Source organism: Mustelus asterias, chromosome 24, assembly GCF_964213995.1.
Source record: "Mustelus asterias chromosome 24, sMusAst1.hap1.1, whole genome shotgun sequence".
NCBI lineage: Eukaryota > Metazoa > Chordata > Chondrichthyes > Carcharhiniformes > Triakidae > Mustelus > Mustelus asterias.
Window position 1 is genome coordinate 6,793,445 of NC_135824.1, and position 19,994 is coordinate 6,813,438.

General features: G+C 45.2%; 1 protein-coding gene and 1 pseudogene across 1 annotated transcript in view; one reads left to right on the forward strand and one right to left on the reverse strand.

Moving 5' to 3' along the window:
• The window catches only part of iqch (IQ motif containing H), a 158,922-nt gene that overhangs the window by 109,333 nt on the left and 29,595 nt on the right, over window positions 1-19,994 (forward strand). The window contains exons 16-19 of the mRNA XM_078241235.1: window positions 353-473; window positions 624-630; window positions 3,831-3,901; window positions 10,051-10,337. Coding sequence (XP_078097361.1) covers window positions 353-473; window positions 624-630; window positions 3,831-3,901; window positions 10,051-10,337 — 486 coding nt within the window. The remainder of the gene's footprint in view (window positions 1-352; window positions 474-623; window positions 631-3,830; window positions 3,902-10,050; window positions 10,338-19,994) is intronic.
• Window positions 7,387-7,756, reverse strand: LOC144511484 (uncharacterized protein C15orf61 homolog; annotated as a pseudogene).

Below are 19,994 nucleotides of genomic sequence, written 5' to 3' on the forward strand. Positions count from 1 at the left end.
TTGGACTGTGGGAGGAAACCAGAGCACCTGGAGGAAACCCATGCAGACACGGGCAGACTCCACACAGACAGTGACTCAAGCCGGGAATTGAACCCAGGTCCCTGGCGCTGAGAGGCAGCAGTGTTAACTATTGTGCAGCCCTCAGTGTCCTTTAAGAGTGAAAGAAATAGAAACAGGGGAACAAGAAATCTAGCATTAAAGTATGGATGTGATATTCGCAATAGCAAACTGTTGGCTGCCATCTTTGTGCGTGTGATTGATATGACTGTTAATTTTCCCGTTTCCATTTTGAACTACATTCACTTATATGTGTATAATCTCTGCTAATGTTTGTGTTTAACATGTTGCATAGGAACCTGCTGAGCTGAAGTTATCAAGGGAATTGCCTGGAATTTTGGCAGAGCATGCACAGCCAGCTAATAAGAAAATATTCCCAACATGGGAAAAGTTCTTACAAATGTTCCTCTGTCAAGGTATACATTTTTCTTGTGATAACATGTTTGTCATGCTGCAGAAAATCCCATGTTTGTTTTCAAATCAAATTGTTGCATGGAGTTTCTTAAAGAACATTGATTTTATATAGTGCTTTTCATATCCTCAGTGTTTTCCGAAGTTCTTTACAGCTGATGTGTTGTTTGAATTATAGACACCATTGAAATGTAGGCAAACATGACAGCCAGTTTACACACAGCAAGTTCCACAAACAGCATTGAAGTAAAAGATCAATTAATCGATTTTGGGAGTGTTGGCTAAGAGAAAAGTTTTGGCTACAAGGACTAAGGAAATTTGGCATGTCAGCTACAACTCTCCAACTTTTACAGATGTACCAAAGAAAGCATTCTTTCTGGTTGTATCACAGCTTGGTATAGCTCCTGCTCTGCCCAAGACCGCAAGGAACTACAAAAGGTCGTGAATGTAGCCCAATCCATCACACAAACCAGCCTCCCATCCATTGACTCTGTCTACACTTCCCGCTGCCTCGACAAAGCAGCCAGTATAATTAAGGACCCCACGCATCCCAGAATTCTCTCTTCCACCTTCTTCCATCAGGAAAATGATATAAAAGTCTGAGGTCATGTACCAACCGACTCAAGAACAGCTTCTTCCCTGCTGCTGTCAGACTTTTGAATGGACTTACCTCACATTAAGTTGATCTTTCTCTACACCCTAGCTGTGACTGTAACACTACATTCTGCACTCTCTCGTTTCCTCCTCTTTGAACGGTATGCTTTGTGTGTATAGCGCGCAAGAAACAATACTTTTAACTATGTTAATACATGTGACAATAAATCAAATCAAACAACACCAGAGAACTTCTTTGTCCTTCTTGAAACAATGTCTGGACAGGTGTGTGTTTGGCCCATTACACATGTATCATTCTAGCTCTACAATAGAGCCATACACTCATCCCTGACTATTCCAGGAACAACTCATTTAGTAGATGAAAGTTGGAGGGAAAGAATTGGCATATCTATGACATTCATATTTATCTATTTGAATCCAGTTGAGTGGTGTAATTCAGTAGCACATTTCAGCCAAGACGATGTTTAGAGGTGGATTTTACATGTTTAGGTTTTAAAATGTTGTACTTGCATTTGTTTACAGTCATAACTTAAAAAGTAGTTAAATTCTTAGTGGGTTCTCCAGATTTTATCAAAATACTCTAAATACAAAAACTGAGATTATAGTCAAATTGTTGCTTCTGAACCTAAAACTACTATTAAAGTTTTTTTATTAGTCACAAGTAAGGCTGCCAACACTGCAATGAAGTTACTGTGAAATTCCCCTAGTCGCCACACTCCGGTTCGGGTCAATGCATCTAACCAGCACGTCTTTCAGACTGTGGGAGGAAACCGGAGCATCCGGAGGAAACCCACGCAGACACAGGGAGAACGTGCAAACTCCACACAGACAGTGACCCGAGCTGGGGATCGAACCTGAGTCCCTGGCGCTGTGAGGCAGCAGTGCTAATCAGTGTGCCACCGTGTCGCCCCTTTGGGGAGCAGCTGTAATTTTAAAAAATAACTTGCATTCATAAAGCAACTTTCACAGCCTCAGCTTTAGAGCCATTGAAATACTTTTGAAATGTAGTCCCTGTTGTAATTTAGGAAACACAGCAGTCATTTTATGCACAGCAAGCTCCCACAAACAGCAGTGTGATAATGATCAAATAATCTGTCCAATTATGTCAGTTGCAGTGCAATGTTGTCCAGAATTATTTGCCATGGGATCTTTTCCATGCATCATGGGGGAAGGTGGTTTAACATTTCACTTCAAAGGGCAGAATTCTCCCAAAAATATTTTAAGTGTCAAATTTGTGTGAAAGCTGGAGTAATTCATGCTGGTTTTTTCAGCGGGAGTTCAGAGAAGAATCTCCCACACTCTGCACATTACATTTCAGGAGGCGGGGCCTATTCCCATTGGAGAGGCTGAAATCAGCGTGCTGAGCGGGCCACTGCGCATGCATCGATCTGTCAGTGCGGAGACCGACGCATGCGCAGTGGCCCTGCACTGATGGCCTCCCGCTTGCTGGCCAGCTCAATCGCTGGCCAGCCCCCATGACCCCCGCAACGCCTGCTCTCCGCCCAGCCCCGACCGCGCCCGCAGCCCACCCTGATCTCTAGCCCCTCCCCCCCCCAACTATTCCACTCCCGACAGTTACCCCCCCCCAGCCTACCCTGATCACTGACCTCCCTCCTTCCCTCAGTGATCCTGACTGCAGAGTGGCCGCGGGACCCCCCACACCCACCAATCGCCCCTAGGCCCCCTGCCTCCTTGGCGCTGCCCCAAGCCAATGCCTAAGGGGCACCCACCTGTCATCCAACCCTTTGCGGGGGACCCGATTGCCCCCCTTCACTCCAGCGGGGTTGGGCCAGTAGTTCCCCGAAAGTGGGGAGCTACTTTGATCCCTGCTGGAGTGAACCACTCTGGGGGTGGGGGGTGATGCTAGCGGGCCCGGAGACTTTAATCATGGGCCCGCTAATCACATTCATATGAGATTCTAATGACCATGTAATGGTCTTTGCACCTCCCTGCCAAATTCCGGTGCAGGCCACCGGAAATCCGGCACTGGAAGACGCTAGCAGGGCGCAAATTTGAACCCTGCAAATCGATCACGCAACAATCCCCTGTCCCGTTGGGCTAAAAGATTTGTGTAGCGGGATGGGAGAATCATGGCCAGCATCTCCAACAGTGCAGTAACCCTTCAGTGCACCACTGAAGAAATGTTTTGAGGAATGCTTTGCAAGAGAGCCATTAATACAAACTGGAGGTTATGTCCAGGAACAAGTAAATCCAGAGCCTTGGATTTCTATAAGTATCCATGCATCACCAGGAACCTGTCAATGCTAATTCATTAAGGACATGGTAGCATAGTGGTTATATTGCTGGACTAGTAACTCGTTGACCGGACTAATAATCTGAAGACATGAAATTGAATCCCACCAGAATGGCTGGGGAATTTAAATAAAATTAATTAAATAAAATCTGGAATATAAAGCTAGTACCTGCAATGGTGACCATGCCAATGCCACATTGTCATATTAAAACGAAACTGGTTTACTAATATACTTTAGAGAAGGGACTGTGCTGTCTTTAACTGATCTGGCCTAAATGTGACTCCAGAGCCACAGCAATGTTGTTGACTGCCCTCTGAAATGGCCTATCAAGCAACTTACTTGTACGTTATTCAAGAAGGCAGCTGGCCACCATTTTTCAAGGGCAGTAAATACTGGTCTTGCCAGTGGCTCCTGTGAATTAATGAAAAGAAAACACCCAACCATCTTAATGACTTTTTTTATCAATTTCTCCTCACTTCCCTTCTTCAGAAGGTATCAATTGCTGGAGTATGGTCCCAGGGGCGTTAAGTGGCTTACTGCACCTAACCAGGTATGCTCTGAGGGTGAACAGTCAACAGGCTGTTCCATGTGTACCAACATCACAACTGAATCCAGTCATGTCCTGACATCACCAAATTCGTGCTGCCATTCACGCCAGCGGGACTGCGCACCCCCACTGCAGGTTTCCCGGCAGCAAGAGGTGCATTCGACAGGAAACCCGGTGACAATAGCAGGACCATGAGATCCTGCCGACAGCGAGCAGCGCACCGACTCCTGTCACCGCAAAACAAGCCACAGAGAGGGAGAAAAATCCTGCCCTATATCCTTACACCTGCATCTCCCAGTAAAGGTTCCTGGAAAGCGAGCAGCATTGGGAACCCTGGCTGATTTCCAACTCTTCCCAGGCTAAGAACAGCTATCTCCACACAAACTGGAGCCTAAACCTCATACTTTCCAGATCTACCTGATTTGGTTTTCCCTTAAATAAACCCAATAAATCTTCAATTTGATTAGTCCCTGCATGTTGCAGTATTCAGAAGATGTGGGAAAGGTCAGAGTCTTTTTTGCTGAGTTTTTTAAAGATTGGTTTATCGAGCAATCAATCTTTCAAATTTAACTCATCACTGTCGAGTAAAGGATTAACTCTAATGATAGTTACTGAGCATGTACATAAATAGCTATGTCACTGCTGTCACTCACTGAGAGGAGAGGAGTATGGAGCATCTCAGAAAGCAGCTGCAGCTATGTCTTGGTGTGGCACAGTGGTTAGCACTGTTGCTTCACAGCGCCAGGGACCCAGGTTCAATTCCGGCCTCGGGTCACTGTCTGTGCGGAGTCTGCACGTTCTCCCCGTGTCTGTGTGGGTTTCCTCCGGGTGCTCTGGTTTCCTCCCACAGTCCAAAAATGTGCGGGTTAGGTTGGTTGGCCATGCTAAAGTGACCCTGATGTCAGGGGGATTAGCAGGGTAAATGTGTGGGGTTACGGGGATAGGTGAGATTGTGGTCAGTACAAACTCGATGGGCTGAATGGCCTCCTTCTGTACTGTAGGGATTCTATGATTCCTATGTAATCTTTGTTCATAGTTAGTGGGCACAGTAAGAAGTCTCACAACATCAGGTTAAAGTCCAACAGCCTGTTGGACTTTAACCTGGTGCTGTGAGACTTCTTATTGCACCCACCCCAGTCCAACGCCAGCATCTCCACATAATAATCAGTGGGGAATTGGTTCGCTCAGTTGGCTGGACAGCTGTTTCGTGATGCAGAGCGATGCCAACAAGGTGGGTTCAATTCCCGTACCAGCTGAGGTTATTCATGAAGGCCCACAGGTGAAGGAACTGAAAGGATTGACTCATTCATCAACAAATTGTACTGCCATGCCAAATATTGAGAGTATGGAACACCAAAAGCGACCTGATCAGAGATAGTATTATCTTTGGTGTTTTAGATGAAAATCTCTCTGACTTCTTACAATCTTGGGAAGATATAAATATAAGTGAAGATATACAGCCGGCCTGCAGGCTGCAGAGTGGAGGCCAAACAAGTCCTTATGTCTGAGATGCGGGGGGAAATCTCCAGGATCAGCCCAAGGGAGTCAATTTGTGGCTTGTGGAGTGGAACCCAAAGTATAGCAAGACAGCAACCAGGGTAATATGATGAAAAGGTGCCGACAGCCATTTTCCCAAGTCCCCTCTGTGGCGGGAAGAAGGGCCACAGGCAGGAAAAGTGCCCCACACACATTGCGGAGTGCCATGTGTGTGGCAAGTTAGGGCATTTTAAATTGGTTTGTCATTCCAGAAAATCTGTATTTACGAGAAAGAAGGAGAAATCTGTTAAAGGAACTTCCGTTGAAGTAATTCAAAACCTGGCAGTCCCGACCGCCCCCACCCCTCCCCTCCCCTCCCCCCCAAAGCAAGCTGATCCCCCACCCCCCCACCCTGATGGCCAATCGCTGGTCTCCCTCCCTCCCCACTGATCACAATGTAGAGTGGCAGCGGCACCCCCCGCCCCCACCGATTGCCTCGCCCCCATAGGTTCCGCCCCCTTTAATTTCCCTGAGTCTTTATTCCCATAGTATTACAAAAACAAGGGGCGATTCTCCCATCCCGCTGTGCTAATTTTTTAGTGCAACGGGCCAGGAGATTCCAGCAGCACTCAATGTGCAGGATCCAGGCTAGGCGTCCCGTCCTACTGGCATCTCCCCTGGGCATTGGCACTTTGCCCCTTGAGCAGTGCTGGAGCCACAGGCTGGCACTGCCAGGGGGTCAATGCCCAGGGGGCACCAAACCCCCTGCCACCCAACCCTCTGGGGGGGGGCCCTCATTGCCCCCCTTCGCTCCAGCAGGGTCAGGCCACTAGCTCACCGAAAGTGGGGAGCTACTGTAAACCCTGCTGGAGTGGAATACTCTTGCGGGGTGAGAGAGAGGTTAATGGGCCCAGAGACTTCAGTCCCGGGCCCACTAATGGGATTTAAAATATATGGTAATAAATATTACCATAATTTAGGCGCCTCCCTGCCAATTTCTGGCACGGAGCTGACGTTGCCGGAAATCCGGCACTGGGAAATGTCAGCGGGCTGGGACGCCCAGCGCGGATCCTGCGCATCCAGCACTGCTGGAATCTCCCGGCCTACTGCAGTAAAAAATTAACGCAGCGGGATGGGAGAATCACCCCCTGTGTTTGTAACACTATGGGAATAAAGACTCGGGGAAATTAAAGACTTAACTCTAATAGCTTCTGAGCGGAGATGAGTATGAGGCATCTCGGAGAGTAGCTCCAGCCAAGTCTTGGTCTTATTTAACCTTTGTTAATATCAGTATGTGAGTAACTGTTTTGAATAAAAGGCCAACGTCTCCATCAAGATCTCTCCTGGAGTAAGAAGCCAACAAATCCTGAGGTCACCCACAGTAACAGAGCCACAGAGTGATAAAAATAGAGTAAAGCGCAGTACAAAACAGTTGGCCTACACCTTGGCATTGATCATGTACAATCTGTACATTTGTGGATTTCGCCTTAAAGCCTGGGCATAACTGCTTGATGATATTAGTGAAATAACATTTAAATTTTGTATTGCTAAAGGTTATTCCTAGCCATTAATCTCTGGAGAAAGGTTTTTTATGAACACTCCCTGATCCTTAACAGTAATCAAGTAAAGCTCCCGAATGTTCAGCTATCCTCATCCCTGTACTGTTTGACCCTGAGATGGCTGTGCTCCCCACATTGCATTCTGTCAGTCCCCAGCAGAGGAAGACTCGGGTCTCGAGGAACATTTGATTAACTTAGCCTGCCCCTATCTGATAAGCTGTAAACTTATTTCCAGAAATTGATTTATGTGAAATCAGTTGCTTTATGAAGGGGACTAAGCCTCAGCTGCTTTTACTGTGAGACTGCGCATCCACCACTGCAGCAGTAAAGCATCTTCTAATGTCAGGTCAAGTAGGGATGAGCAATAAAACTTTCAAAAGCATACAAAGTGTTAATATGTTCAGGTGAGCTGTAAATATTTTAAAGTTCATTTATTAGTCACAAGTAAGGCTTACATTAACATATGTCACATATGGTTTAAATCCTGAAAAGGTCTTCCCAGGTTAATAGCTTTCAGTGCTGTGAAGAACCTGTCCTCTGGTTCCAGATTGCATCTGGGTGCCATGGAGCAGTGATACTTGATGTATGGGAAGCAGCCTGTCCTGAGGATGTGGTAATTGATCCCTTTGACATTCCAGTTAAAATGGGAGAGTCCAAACTGGTCATTTTCCACAGAGCTGTATTTAACAAAGTACGACGTCTAATGGGGGAGCTTTCTCTGAAGTAAATGTTGTGTTAGGACATCAGACGCTTTGGGCTTTACAAATATTGGACTCAAAGGAACAAAAGACTATTTTAAGTAGGGCACCATGAATCCTCTTCATTACCACAGCCATGGCTGTAAAACAAAATTCAAAGTGCTAAAGTTAAAGTTAACTTATTAGTCACAAGTAAGGCTTACATTAACGCTGCAATGAAGTTACTGTGAAATTCCCCTAGTCACCACACTCCGTCACCTGTCCAGGTCAACGCACCTAACCAGCACATCTTTCAGACTGTGGGAGGAAACCAGAGCACCCGGAGGAAACCCACGCAGACATGGGGAGAACGTGGAAACTCCACACAGACAGTGACCCAAGCCAGGAATCGAACCCGGGTCCCTGGTGCTGTGAGGCAGCATGGCTAACCACTGTGCCACCGGGCTGCACAGCATATATACGGGCATATGTGCACAGACCTACGAGTTCTCCCTTTTCCCTTACCAACTAGCCTTTGAGGACTGAGGCCAGGGATGGAGACCCTCTGAAGAACCTACAAATTTGGGCGGAGAGCTGCGGAATTTGCACTGCTTACACTACGGGGTACGATTAGTGGCGGGAGTAGCACACAGGTGCTGCTGGTGGCACAGTGCCAAAGGAAAGGCAACATAAATAAACCATTTAAACCCCTCAATTACATTACAGCCTCATAATCACTCCCAGGTATCCACTATTCTATACACGGGCCATCTGGAGTCCCTTGATTCAATTACAGCCTTTATCTCACTGCCAGGTATCCATTATTCTCAGTTTAAATGACAGAGAGAAACTTGACGGCACCATTTTAGCAAAAAAAAACAGCGCCATGTCCAATTTTGAAAAATTGAAGGAAGAGATCCGCAGAGAGAACATAAAAATTCAAATCTAAAGTGTTTGCTCATCATTATTGAAAATGTTTTCTGTATGTTGCATTGTGTTCTCGCAGCTTCGATATTTTTCATGTTTAGAAACTCTTTAATTCAGCTTGGAGCAAGTATACCGGAACGTGAATTGTGGATGTGTTTGCTTGGCTGCTTTTCATTTTGTTTGTAAATGATAACACGCAGAGATGAAAACCACATTAAAAACTGGTAATCTATTCTCCAGTGCAGATTTGCTGCATCTTTTCCATGATGGATATTGAATTTCATCAGAATTTGATCTCGGTTAGCAACTCAATTCTAATGCCGTGCAATTTCTATTCAGAATAATGCTCCTGGGAGCCTGTTAACAACTATTAAAATAGCAATATTACAGCTTAAAATTTAAGAAAATACGTTATTTTAATAACTGTAATATTTAAATGTTTCCTCTAGTGTTATATAAAGTTAAGTACACAATATCATTCAGATTCGGTTTGTAATCAAGTAAAATCTTCCTCTTGTGGTTTTCATAGAATGTGTTTTATCACTTGGTTCAAGAATGACACACGGCTTAGATTTGGGTGCTGGGTACAATACTGAGCCATTCCAACACAGAGGACACTGGTTTGATCCTTGGTCTGTGCCGCGTTGGCTTATATCAGTACGGGTCAATTGGGATCAGTGCCACAATAGAGTGAAATGAAATCAGAGATGCCAATTATGATCACTCTGGTGACCCCATGCTGGAAAGTGTGCATGTACCACATGGAACAGGACCAGGCTTTGCGACAGTAACTCTCGTTGTTGAATAGCAGCCCTATTAAAGCATGAGTTAAAATGGTATCCTTCTAAGTCTACAAGATTATGAGGGGCATGGACAGAGTGGATAGTCAGAAGCTGTTTCCCAATGTGGAAGAGTCAATTACTAGGGGGCCTATGTTTAAGGTGCGAGAGGCAAGGTTTAAAGGAGATGTACGAGGCAAGTTTTTTTACACAGAGAGTGGTGGGTGCCTGGAACTCGCTGCTGGAGGAGGTAGTGGAAGCAGATACGACTATGACTTTTAAGGGGCGTTATGGACAAATACATGAATAGGATGGGAATGGAAGGATATGGTCCCCGGAAGGGCAGGGAGTTTTAGTTCAGTCAGGCAGCATGGTGACGCACCTGATGAAGGAGCAATGCTCCGAAAGCTTGTGATACCAAATAAACCTGTTGGACTTTAACCTGGTGTTGTGAGACTTCTAAAAATGGATGCGTAACACATGCTAATATCTCCCGAGGGCAACTTCATAAAAAGGGAATGCCTTAAATTGTTTATGATCACAAACACTTTGATGAGGAATAAAAAACATTGTTGTGAGATATTCAGAGGAATCTTTTAGAATGTTATTTGTGAAGGAATAGATATGTTACCTACATAATGTATTTAATCTTGTTGCCTGTTTGCTTTAATATCTGAGTGGATTAATCTGAAATATTAATAATTCCTCTCAGATCATGAGCTGACTGGTTTCCACTTCTTCTCCTAGGTGGTGTGATGGAGGCATACCCTCCTTCGGACAGTGTTACCAACCTCACCATTGACATGCTCATAGAACCAACAGGTGAAGTGTCAATGGTTTCTTGTGGGGACCAGATCCATTCCAAGAGCCCACTGGAATGTTGGGGCTCCACTGTGCCGCAGTGCTCCATAGATCCGGGCAACTTGCACTCGGTGTGTGTAAAGATTGCGGAGGCCTGTAAATCCAGAGGAGTGATAGGCTTCTTCTCAATTGACCTGGTGACCTTCATACATCCACACACAATGGAGCAGCAGGTGAGGTGGACACAAATTGAGGTTCATATATCAGACTGACTAATAAAGATCCAGCTCCCTGGGTGATGATAAAAAAAAGAGATTACAAAAAATAATGTGAAGCATTGCGAACATATCAGCTATAAAATTCACCAAATGAGCTAATCCATCTTCTCAGGTCAGTGAACTAATTGCAAACTCAAAGGGCTGGCTTTTGCCATGTGGGATGTACATTAATATCATAAGTATTATTTTAATTAATTAAATTGCATTTTATTAGTGCCCCTCTACGTTTATATTTGACTGCAATAAGTTAGCACTCAATACTCATATAAAGATTCATTGTAACTGGTCTATAATTGTTATAGTGACTCTTGATCCAGAAGAACAATTTAACTGAATGGGAAATAGCTTAGTTTCCCCACCAAAACACAACTAATCCAAATGAAATGGAGAATAATAGATAAGTGAGATTGGTTACAAATTTATTCCCAGATCTGGCGCTGGTTCAGGTTCAAATATGTAGAGCTGCGACATTTAGTTTGGGGTATGGAGAGGAAAGTTGAAGGATTCGGTTGATACCATAAACCATAAGAAGGAAGTTCATTCATACCAAGTACCTGAACTCCTAATATTAAAGTCTTCAAATTACCCTCTGTTATGTTATTGTTTGTATTTACAAAGCTTTAATTATCTGTGGGGATAATTTTTGCAGTTTTCTGTTCTAACTGCTCTCAGCAAGGAGTCTAACACCAGGTTAAAGTCCAACAGGTTTATTTGGTAGCAAACGCTACTAGCTTTCGGAGCGCTGCTCCTTCGTCAGGTGAGTGGGAGATCTGCTCATAAACAGCAAACAGGGCATATAAAGACACAAACTCAATTTACAGAATAATGAATAATGATTGGAATGCAAGTCTTGATTAGCTGTAAAGACTCGCAAGCCAATCATTATTCATTATTCTGTAAATTTAGTTTGTATCTTTATATGCCCTGTTTGCTGTTTATGAGCAGATCTCCCACTCATCTGATGAAGGAGCAGCGCTCTGAAAGCTAGTGGCGTTTGCTGCCAAATAAACCTGTTGGACTTCAACCTGGTGTTGTTAGACTCCTTACTGTGTTTACCCCAGTCTAACGCCGGCATCGCCACATCCTAACTGCTCTCAGGCAGACAATGAGATTGACTGCACTCCAGATTAAATGATTCCACTTGTTGAGAATAGAGGGTAGAGCTTAATCAACTTTAAATGGATTAACACATGCATAATGGTAGAACACCCAGGAAAGCAGGGCTTATTTAGATGTTAATTTGACCCTTCTGCTCCATAATCTGACATTGTGTGCTGAGCTCCCCCAATGATAGAATCCCGACAGTGCAGAAGGAGACCATTTGGCCCATTGAACCTGCACCGACTTTGCAAAAGAGCATCTTACCCAGGCCCTATCCCATTACTCCATGTATTTGCTCCACTAATCCCCTAACCTGCAAGGGGATTCTAAGGGGGAATATAGCATGGCCAATCAACCTAACCTGCACATCTTTGGATTGGGGAAGGAAACGGCAGTACCCGGAGGAAACCCATGCAAACGCCATACAGATAGTCAACCAAGGCAGGAATTGAACCACGTCCCTGGCGCTGTGAAGCAGTGGTGCTAACCACTGTGGCACTGTGCCACCCTGGGTGATGGGTAAAGGGACTACACAGGGACTGCACAGATTCAATTCTAGTGCTAAATTCGATACTCTTGGCTCAGGCAGCAAATGAGATGTTATAATTGGCTTATCCAATTTTGGTCTCTTCTGCATTCCCTCTGCTGTTGGTGGCCGTATCTCCAGCACTCTGAGGCCCAGGCTCAGAGATTCCCTCACTAAAAACTTCTCTGCCTTTCTACATCTCTCACTTGTTTTAAGATGTTCCTTAAAACCTGTTTTCCACGTTTTTGGTTACCTCTCCTAACATTTCATATGGCTCAATGTCAAACTGCTGCTTGATAACTTTCCTGTCAAGTACCTCGGGATGCTTTACGACAGTAAAAGGTGCTACATAAATGCAAGTTGTTGCCATGGTACAGGGTGGCACGGTGGCACAGTGGTTAGCACTGCTGCCTCACAGCGCCAGGGACCTGGGTTCGATTCCCGGCTCAGGTCCACTCCACCATTATCATGCAGGCAACACTGTTGAAAATTATCCCAAGGGACCTGCACATAAATCAATCTCCAGCCTTTTGCTTTGTGTGGTTTGACATCAGCCAGTTACAAAATGGCTTTGTTTTACTATGTCACTGGATGCAATTTTTAAGCCTGTTTGAATTATGCTGAGAGGCAAACTTTGGAACGAGCATGCCATTAAAGTTTAGTGTAAGCAAATAATAGGACCTCAAACCTGGTCACTTATAAATCTAATGGGGAATTCAGAAGAAACTTATTTATCCAGAGGATGGTTAGAATGTGCCACTAGCACATGGAGTAGTCGAGGCGAATAGGGATAGATTCAAGGGGAAGCTAGATACGTATATAAAGAAGAAAGTAATGGGATACATTGATGAAGTTAGACAAAGGGGATGGGAAGGGGCTCTTGTGGAGATTAAACACCAGCATGGACCTGTTGGGTCTATATGACCTGTTTCTGTGCTGTAAATATTTTGTAATCTTCCTTCAATAACCTCTAGCTTTTTTCAAGTCAAGTTTGTCATCACAAGGTCAATGCTGCCTGACTTATCTCATCTTCCTGCCAATTAATTTCATTCTTGATGGTGTCCTGCACTGTGAGCCTTGGTCCTGCATCCAGATTTCTCAATAGAAAAAAAGCATGATTTAAACTCCCACATTATTAAATAATGATCAATACCGAGGGAGTCTTAAGAAACATGCTTCAAACCTAATATGCATTTTAAAAATTTGATCCCACAACGTCTTTAATAAGAACTTCTACCATTTTCCCTATGCCAGTTAGCCTAACATCTGTCATAGGGAAAATGTTAGGAGCTAGTATTAAATATGTTATGGCAGGGCTCTCAGAAAATTTTAAGGCAATCAGGCAGAGTGAACTTATTTTTGTGAAAGGGAAATCATGTTTGACGAATTTATTGGAGTTCTTTGAAGGAGTTACAGGTGTTGTGAATAAAGGAGAACCGGTGGATGTACTGTACTTAGATTTCCAGAAGGCATTTGATAAGGTGCCCCAAAGGTTATTGTAGAAAATAAAATCTTGTGGTATGGGGGGGTAACATTTTGGCATACAAGACTGGCTAGCTAACAGGAAACAGTTGGCATAAATGGGTCACTTTCTGGATGTCATGATGTAATAAGGGGTGCGCCACAGGGATCAGTGCTGGGTCCTCAACATCTGACAATTTATATAAATGACTTGGATGAAAGGACCGATGGTATAGTTACAAAATTTGCTGGCATATGATGTGGGCAAATGTGAAATTGTCCATTTTGGCAGAAAGAATAAATAAGAAATGGTGAGAGATTGCAGAGCGTGTCCTAGCGCATAAATCACAAAAGGCTACCATGCAGGTATAGCAAGTAATTAGGAAAGCTAATAGGATGTTATCATTTATTGCCAGGGGAATGGAATATAAAGGTAGGGAGGTTATGCTTAATTGTACAGGACATTGGTGAGACCACATCTGGAGTATTGTGTACAATATTGGTCACCTTATTTAAGGAGAGATGTAAATGTGTCAGAAGCAGTTCAGATAAGGGTGGGTTGCACAGGTTAGGCTTGTATCCACTGGAATTTAGAAGAGTAAGAGGCAACATAATTGAGGCCTTTAGGATCCCAGGGGTCTTGACAGGGTGGATGTGGAGATGATATTTCCTCTTGTGGGTGAATCTAGAAATAGGGGTCCATTTTTCAAAAATAGCATCACTCATTTAAGACAAAGAGGAGAATTTTTATTCTGACATTCGTGAATCTTTGGAACTCTTCTTCAAAAAGATGGTAAAAGCAGAGTCCTTGAATATTTTTAAGACAGAGCTAAATATATTCTTGATTAACACGGGGATGAAAGGTTATCGGGCGGAGGCAAGAATGTGGGATTGAGGTTACAGTCAGATCAGCCATGATCTTATCGAAAGGTGGAACAGGCTCAAAGGGCCGAGTGGCCTACTTCTAATTTGTATGTTTGTATGTACCAGACCAAGCAACGCTGCCACCTCCAACTGTGATATATGCTGAAATATGGATCCTGCATCAGTACAGTATTTGAATATAGGTTTTGCACCAGAAAAGGGAAACAAAAAAAAACCTTGACTCCAAAAATGTGCGGGTTAGGTTGATTGGCCGTGATAAATTGCTCTTTAGTGTCAGGAGGATTAGGAGAGTAAAGATATGAGTTACAGGGATAGGACACCCCTGGGTGGGGTTGTTGTGGGTACGGATTCGCTGGGCCAAATGGCCTCCTTCTGCACTGTAGATTCTACGATAGCCAAATGGTTTGATCAGCTTGGATGCCCCCAACCATAACAGAAGCTAGTCCCTCAGCTGGAATTGCATTTAACTGCAATGGGGCTGATTGGAATTTGATATAACTCATGTTTTGCTCAACCCTAGATCTTCACTTCTGTTGGACAGTCATTGGGCTATTGAATTATTTTAAGGGTTTTTCTAATTTTCTTCTCGATTGAGATGTATAGGTAACTGATGCTGCTCTGTAACATGAGGAAAAACAAGGCCCAGCATGATTCTTCCTCTGCCTCCTGAACCTTCATGAACTATTTGATCTTCACTATTCATAGAATCCCTACAATGCAGAAGGAGACCGTTAAGCCCATTGAGTCTGCACCAACTACAATCCCACCCAGGCCCCATTTCCTTAACCCCACGTATTTATCCTGCTAATCCCCTGACACTAAGGGCAATTTAGCATAGCCAATCAACCTAACCAGCACATCTTTGGACTGTGGGAGGAAACCAGAGCACCCGGAGGAAACCCACGGAGACACGGGGAGAACATGCAAACTCCACACAGACAGTGACCCGAGGCCAGAATTGAACCCAAGTCCCTGGTGTTGTGAGGCAGCAGTGCTAACCACTGTGCCGTCAGTGATTCTGCCTGAGCTCATTAACAAGTTATGTATATAACATGCTGTTGGGTCGCTCCATACTACATGCCCCACACAATGCTGGAGTACATAACCACAGATAATTCATACAGCTTAATAATGTAATTAAATATAATTATACTGTAACTAGAATATGGTAATTGAAAACATAAACCATTTAACATATTATTTTCTAAACTAATGTTTAAATGATATAACCGAAATGCTTTCATGCAAAGTAGTTGTGGAATCTGGTTACTGCAGTGCTGAATCTTCTCTTTCTGAATGGTTTGCCACTAGGTGGCAGTCTCCATGGGCCCTTTCATTGAACAGTCTGTGGCATTGGTCTGGAAAATTAGACATTTTCACACTTCTACACAAATCTTTAAAAAAATTCCCTTTCCCCATTTTTCATAAATGTTCTACTAACACTCCGTTTTTTTTGCCTTCAGGCCAAGCAGAAATAACTAATAATGTAAAGCAAATACGACTGCACATCCAACACCCACCCCGCCCCCATCTCTGTTGTAGCCCTTTCTGTTTGTGTTTTATCGATGCTGCCATAGTCAGTCCTCCTCTCTTGTTTCACTCCTGCTGCCCAGCTCCTCAGTGTGCGGTGGTCCTCCTAAATGCTCAATGTTAAAGTTGGAGCTTCACTCCTAATGTGCCTGGTTTCCACCAGGGATCTCAAAACTGCAAAGCTCCTCATCTCCCTCAATCTTCCTTTCCTCCTATAATTTTCATAGTTTCAAGCCACAAACATGGCATCACCTAACCACTAAGTCCTGATTTACCTAATCTGTACTTCTCAGACTCTGGTGTCTTGAGTGTCCCTGATATTAATTGCTCCATCAGTAGCAGCCATGCCTTCAAATGGCAAGGCCCTATACTCTGGAATTCCCCGGTGAACCTCTCCTCCTTTCTGTATTGCATTAAGATTCTCTATAAAAGTTATCTCACTGACCAAGCTTTTAGTCATCTGGCCTAACATCTCCCTATGTGGTTCAGTGTCAAACTTTGCTTTGTAACATACCTGCAAAGCACCATAGGACATTTTCTTACATTAATCCCCGACATAAAAACAAGGTCTGCATCTGTGAGACTGATGGTCCAACAGCATAAGGAAATGCTGGGAGATTTGCTCTGGTTGTTATTTTCTGTGAAATTGTAAGCATTCTATTTTTTTTACTGTTCGTGGCAAGTGGAAACATCAGCGATCAAACACAGTGATGAGAAAAAACAATCTCTGATCTTTTATTTATTTCAATCTTAGTGACATCCAGCACTTTAGGTTTTGACCCTTCACAACGGTTTTCTCATTTAAAAAGTTACAAGTGAACTAGAAGGAAACAAACCCCTTGAATCCAGTGATATGGCCGACACTATAGTTAAGAAAGCCCACCAACACCTCTACTTTCTCACAAGACTAAGGAAATTTAGCATGTCAGCTATGACTCTCACCAACTTTTACAGATGCACTATAGAAAGCATTCTTTCTGGTTGTATCACAGCTTGGTATGGCTCCTGCTCTGCCCAAGACCGCAAGCATCTACAAAAGGTCGTGAATGTAGCCCAATCCATCACGCAAACCAGCCTCCCATCCATTGACTCTGTCTATACTTCCCCCTGCCTCGGCAAAGCAGCCAGCATAATTAAGGACCCCACGCACCCAGGACATTCTCTCTTCCACCTTCTTCCATCGGGAAAAAGATACAAAAGTCTGAGGTCACGTACCAACCGACTCAAGAACCGTTTCTTCCCTGCTGCTGTCAGACTTTTGAATGGACCCACCTTGCATTACGTTGATCCTTCTCTACGCCCTTGCTATGACTGTAACACTACATTCTGCACTCTCTTGTTTCCTTCTCTATGAATGGCATGCCCTGTCTGTAGAGTGCACAAGAAACAATACTTTTCACTGTATGCTAATATATGTGACAATAATAAATCAAATCACATCACGGTGGTACAGTGTTTAGCACTGCTGCCTCCACAGCGTCAGAGACCTGGGTTCAATTCCCGGCTTGGGTCACTGTCTGTGCGGAGTCTGCACGTTCTCCCCGTGTCTGCGTGGGTTTCTTCCGGCTGCTCCAGTTTCCCCCCCCATGGTCTGAAAGACGTACTGGTTAGGTGCATTGACCTGAACAGGCGCCAGAGTGTGACGACTCGGGGAATTTCACAGTAACTTCATTGCAGTGTTAATGTAAACCTACTTGTGACATTAATAGATAAACTTTAACTTTATGTTCATCCACTTTAATATATTGTAGCAGCAAAATTACAACCGTAACTATAATCAAATTAAAACATTAAGCACATATTCAAATCCAGTTGTTCTCAAATAAACAGATTAGCACTCGCATACAGGTAACAAAGAAGGGAATTTGGTGTGAAGTGGTCAGCAATCCATACATCACCACTTCATAATATCTGGGCAATATTCTGGCAGTGGTACTGAAGACTTGGTGTTATCCAGATTGAGAGTAAATTTTTCACAAATGCTTGGGAGCAGGCCCATTCTTCAATCTCCAGTCTCTGCTGAATCTGGGTCACTCTCTGGTGCACATGACACATCTGCTGATGTACACCGGGTGGAGGAGGGAATATCCAAGGCCTCTGGAACACGGAGCCTGCCGGAGGTGAGGACTCAGCTGGACCCAGGCTTCATGCTGGGCCTCTGCAATCTCTTCTCCCTCAGTTGCTGAAGGTGCAGCAACAGAGCCATGGAATGCAGGAGGGGCTGAAGCAACACTGGACCAACTGTGAGGCTGTTGGGAGGAGCCCAAAGCTTTCAGGCAGACCAGCTATTGCCTGTCCATGGTTCCCAGGCCAACACTGCAAGGGTGATATCCATGGTGGAAAGCCTGGGGCAGGAAATCCTCACTATGAGTGGCAGGGTCCAAGCGATGGCCGAGTCACAGTAGGCCACAGCGGAGTCCCAGAGAGCCTCAACAGGTTTCGAGATTCTGTGGACAGTAAGACAGCACCGGGACACAGTGGGCTATGGCAGCAGCCCTTGAGAACGTGGCCCAGTCACAGAGGGTCATGGCGGAGGAGCTGCAGAGCGCGACCCAGCCTCAGAAGGCATTTGCTGCTGCCCCTTGCAGCAGAGGGCCATGGCAGACAGATCAACCACTATGGCAAGAACGTACGTGGTCCTCCAAGACTGGCAGGGCCAGGTGGTGCCGGAGCTTCTGGAACTCACTGCAAAAGTACTGCAATTCCATGGAATGACCCAGGGACCCATTGGAGCCCTGAGGGAGGAGGAAGGACTCGAACCCGTGCCAGGCCTTCCACCCAAGAGACTGTGGCTGTATCATTCCGCCCCCCCCCCCCCTCCCTTTCCTGACACCGGGGCATCTCAGCGGCAGCAGAATGAAGAGGGTGAATACGTCCCTGCTACCTGGAAGCCGGCCAGGGCCCTCAAGGTCCAGGCCTTCCAGAGGATGATCACCAAGGGCATCACAAGCCATGGGGCATGATAGGCAGCTGGCGCCCTCCACCTCCGATGTGTATCCTGGGGAGACACTGAGACATAGTGATAGGCCGCGCAAGGTTAAGAAGTTGTAGCGGCACTAAGATGGCATGGGTGAAGGTGAACACTAGGTAGATAGAATATTTAGGCACTTTAAAGTCTCACATACACATGTTTTTATATTATCACTTATTTTGAAAGCACTATTATTGGCAACAATCAATGTTATTTCACCCCACACTTGTGATGAACTTGTCTCTAATTAGCCTCTAGCAGGAATGTACTTTTCCCGACGGTCTTCAGAGGAACCCTACACGTTGATGTTTGTGGGAGAGGCACCTCAATGCATTGCTGCTGAGAAAATCAAGGTGCTCAAATAATTCACTGGCTACAGTGGGTGGATGCATTGGCAGCAACTTACAGCATCTGCCATGGCATCCCCTGAACGCACAAGAGATTTCCCCCTGGCCCAGGGCCCTGCATGGGGGTTTAGTGCTCTCTTACCCACCACCCAGACGTGGGCCCAGGTGCCAGCGTGCATGCGGAGCTTAGGCAGGAGTCAGACTAGTTTGCACCAGGGCATCATCATAATGGCGCATAGCAAGTCGTCATCACCCTCTGCCTGCCACAGAAACTCGCTAACACAATGCACCCAGGCCTACCACTCTGGTGTTACCATGTTGCAGGAGATTGTAGGACTCCAAAGGGGGTTGGGGGGAAATGGAACGTACATGCGGCAAAACAGGCCCCTAGTGATCAGGGCCCTCCATCGCAGCCCTCGCATGCCTGATCCTTGCTGCCACCAGCCCTCCAGCACCTGGGTGGTGTTGCTCATTGTCCTCCTCCTGCTGGGCCGCCTCCTTCCCAGCGACGCCCAGCTGGTCACCCTCCTCCTCCAAAAGGTATCCTCGCTGCTGCACCCGGCTGTATAGGGCACAGCACACCACCACAATGCGGGACAATATAGCCTGAACCGCATCTTGAGGAGCCCTGTGCATCGCTCCACTATTGAATGGGTGGCAACGTGGGCCTCATTATACGGGGTCTTCGCATCAGTCTCAGGCCTCCGCACAGGCGTCATCAGCCAAATCCAAAGCAGTTAGCCCATGTCCCCCTGAGCCATCCCTGCACCCCAGGCTCCTCCTCAAAGACC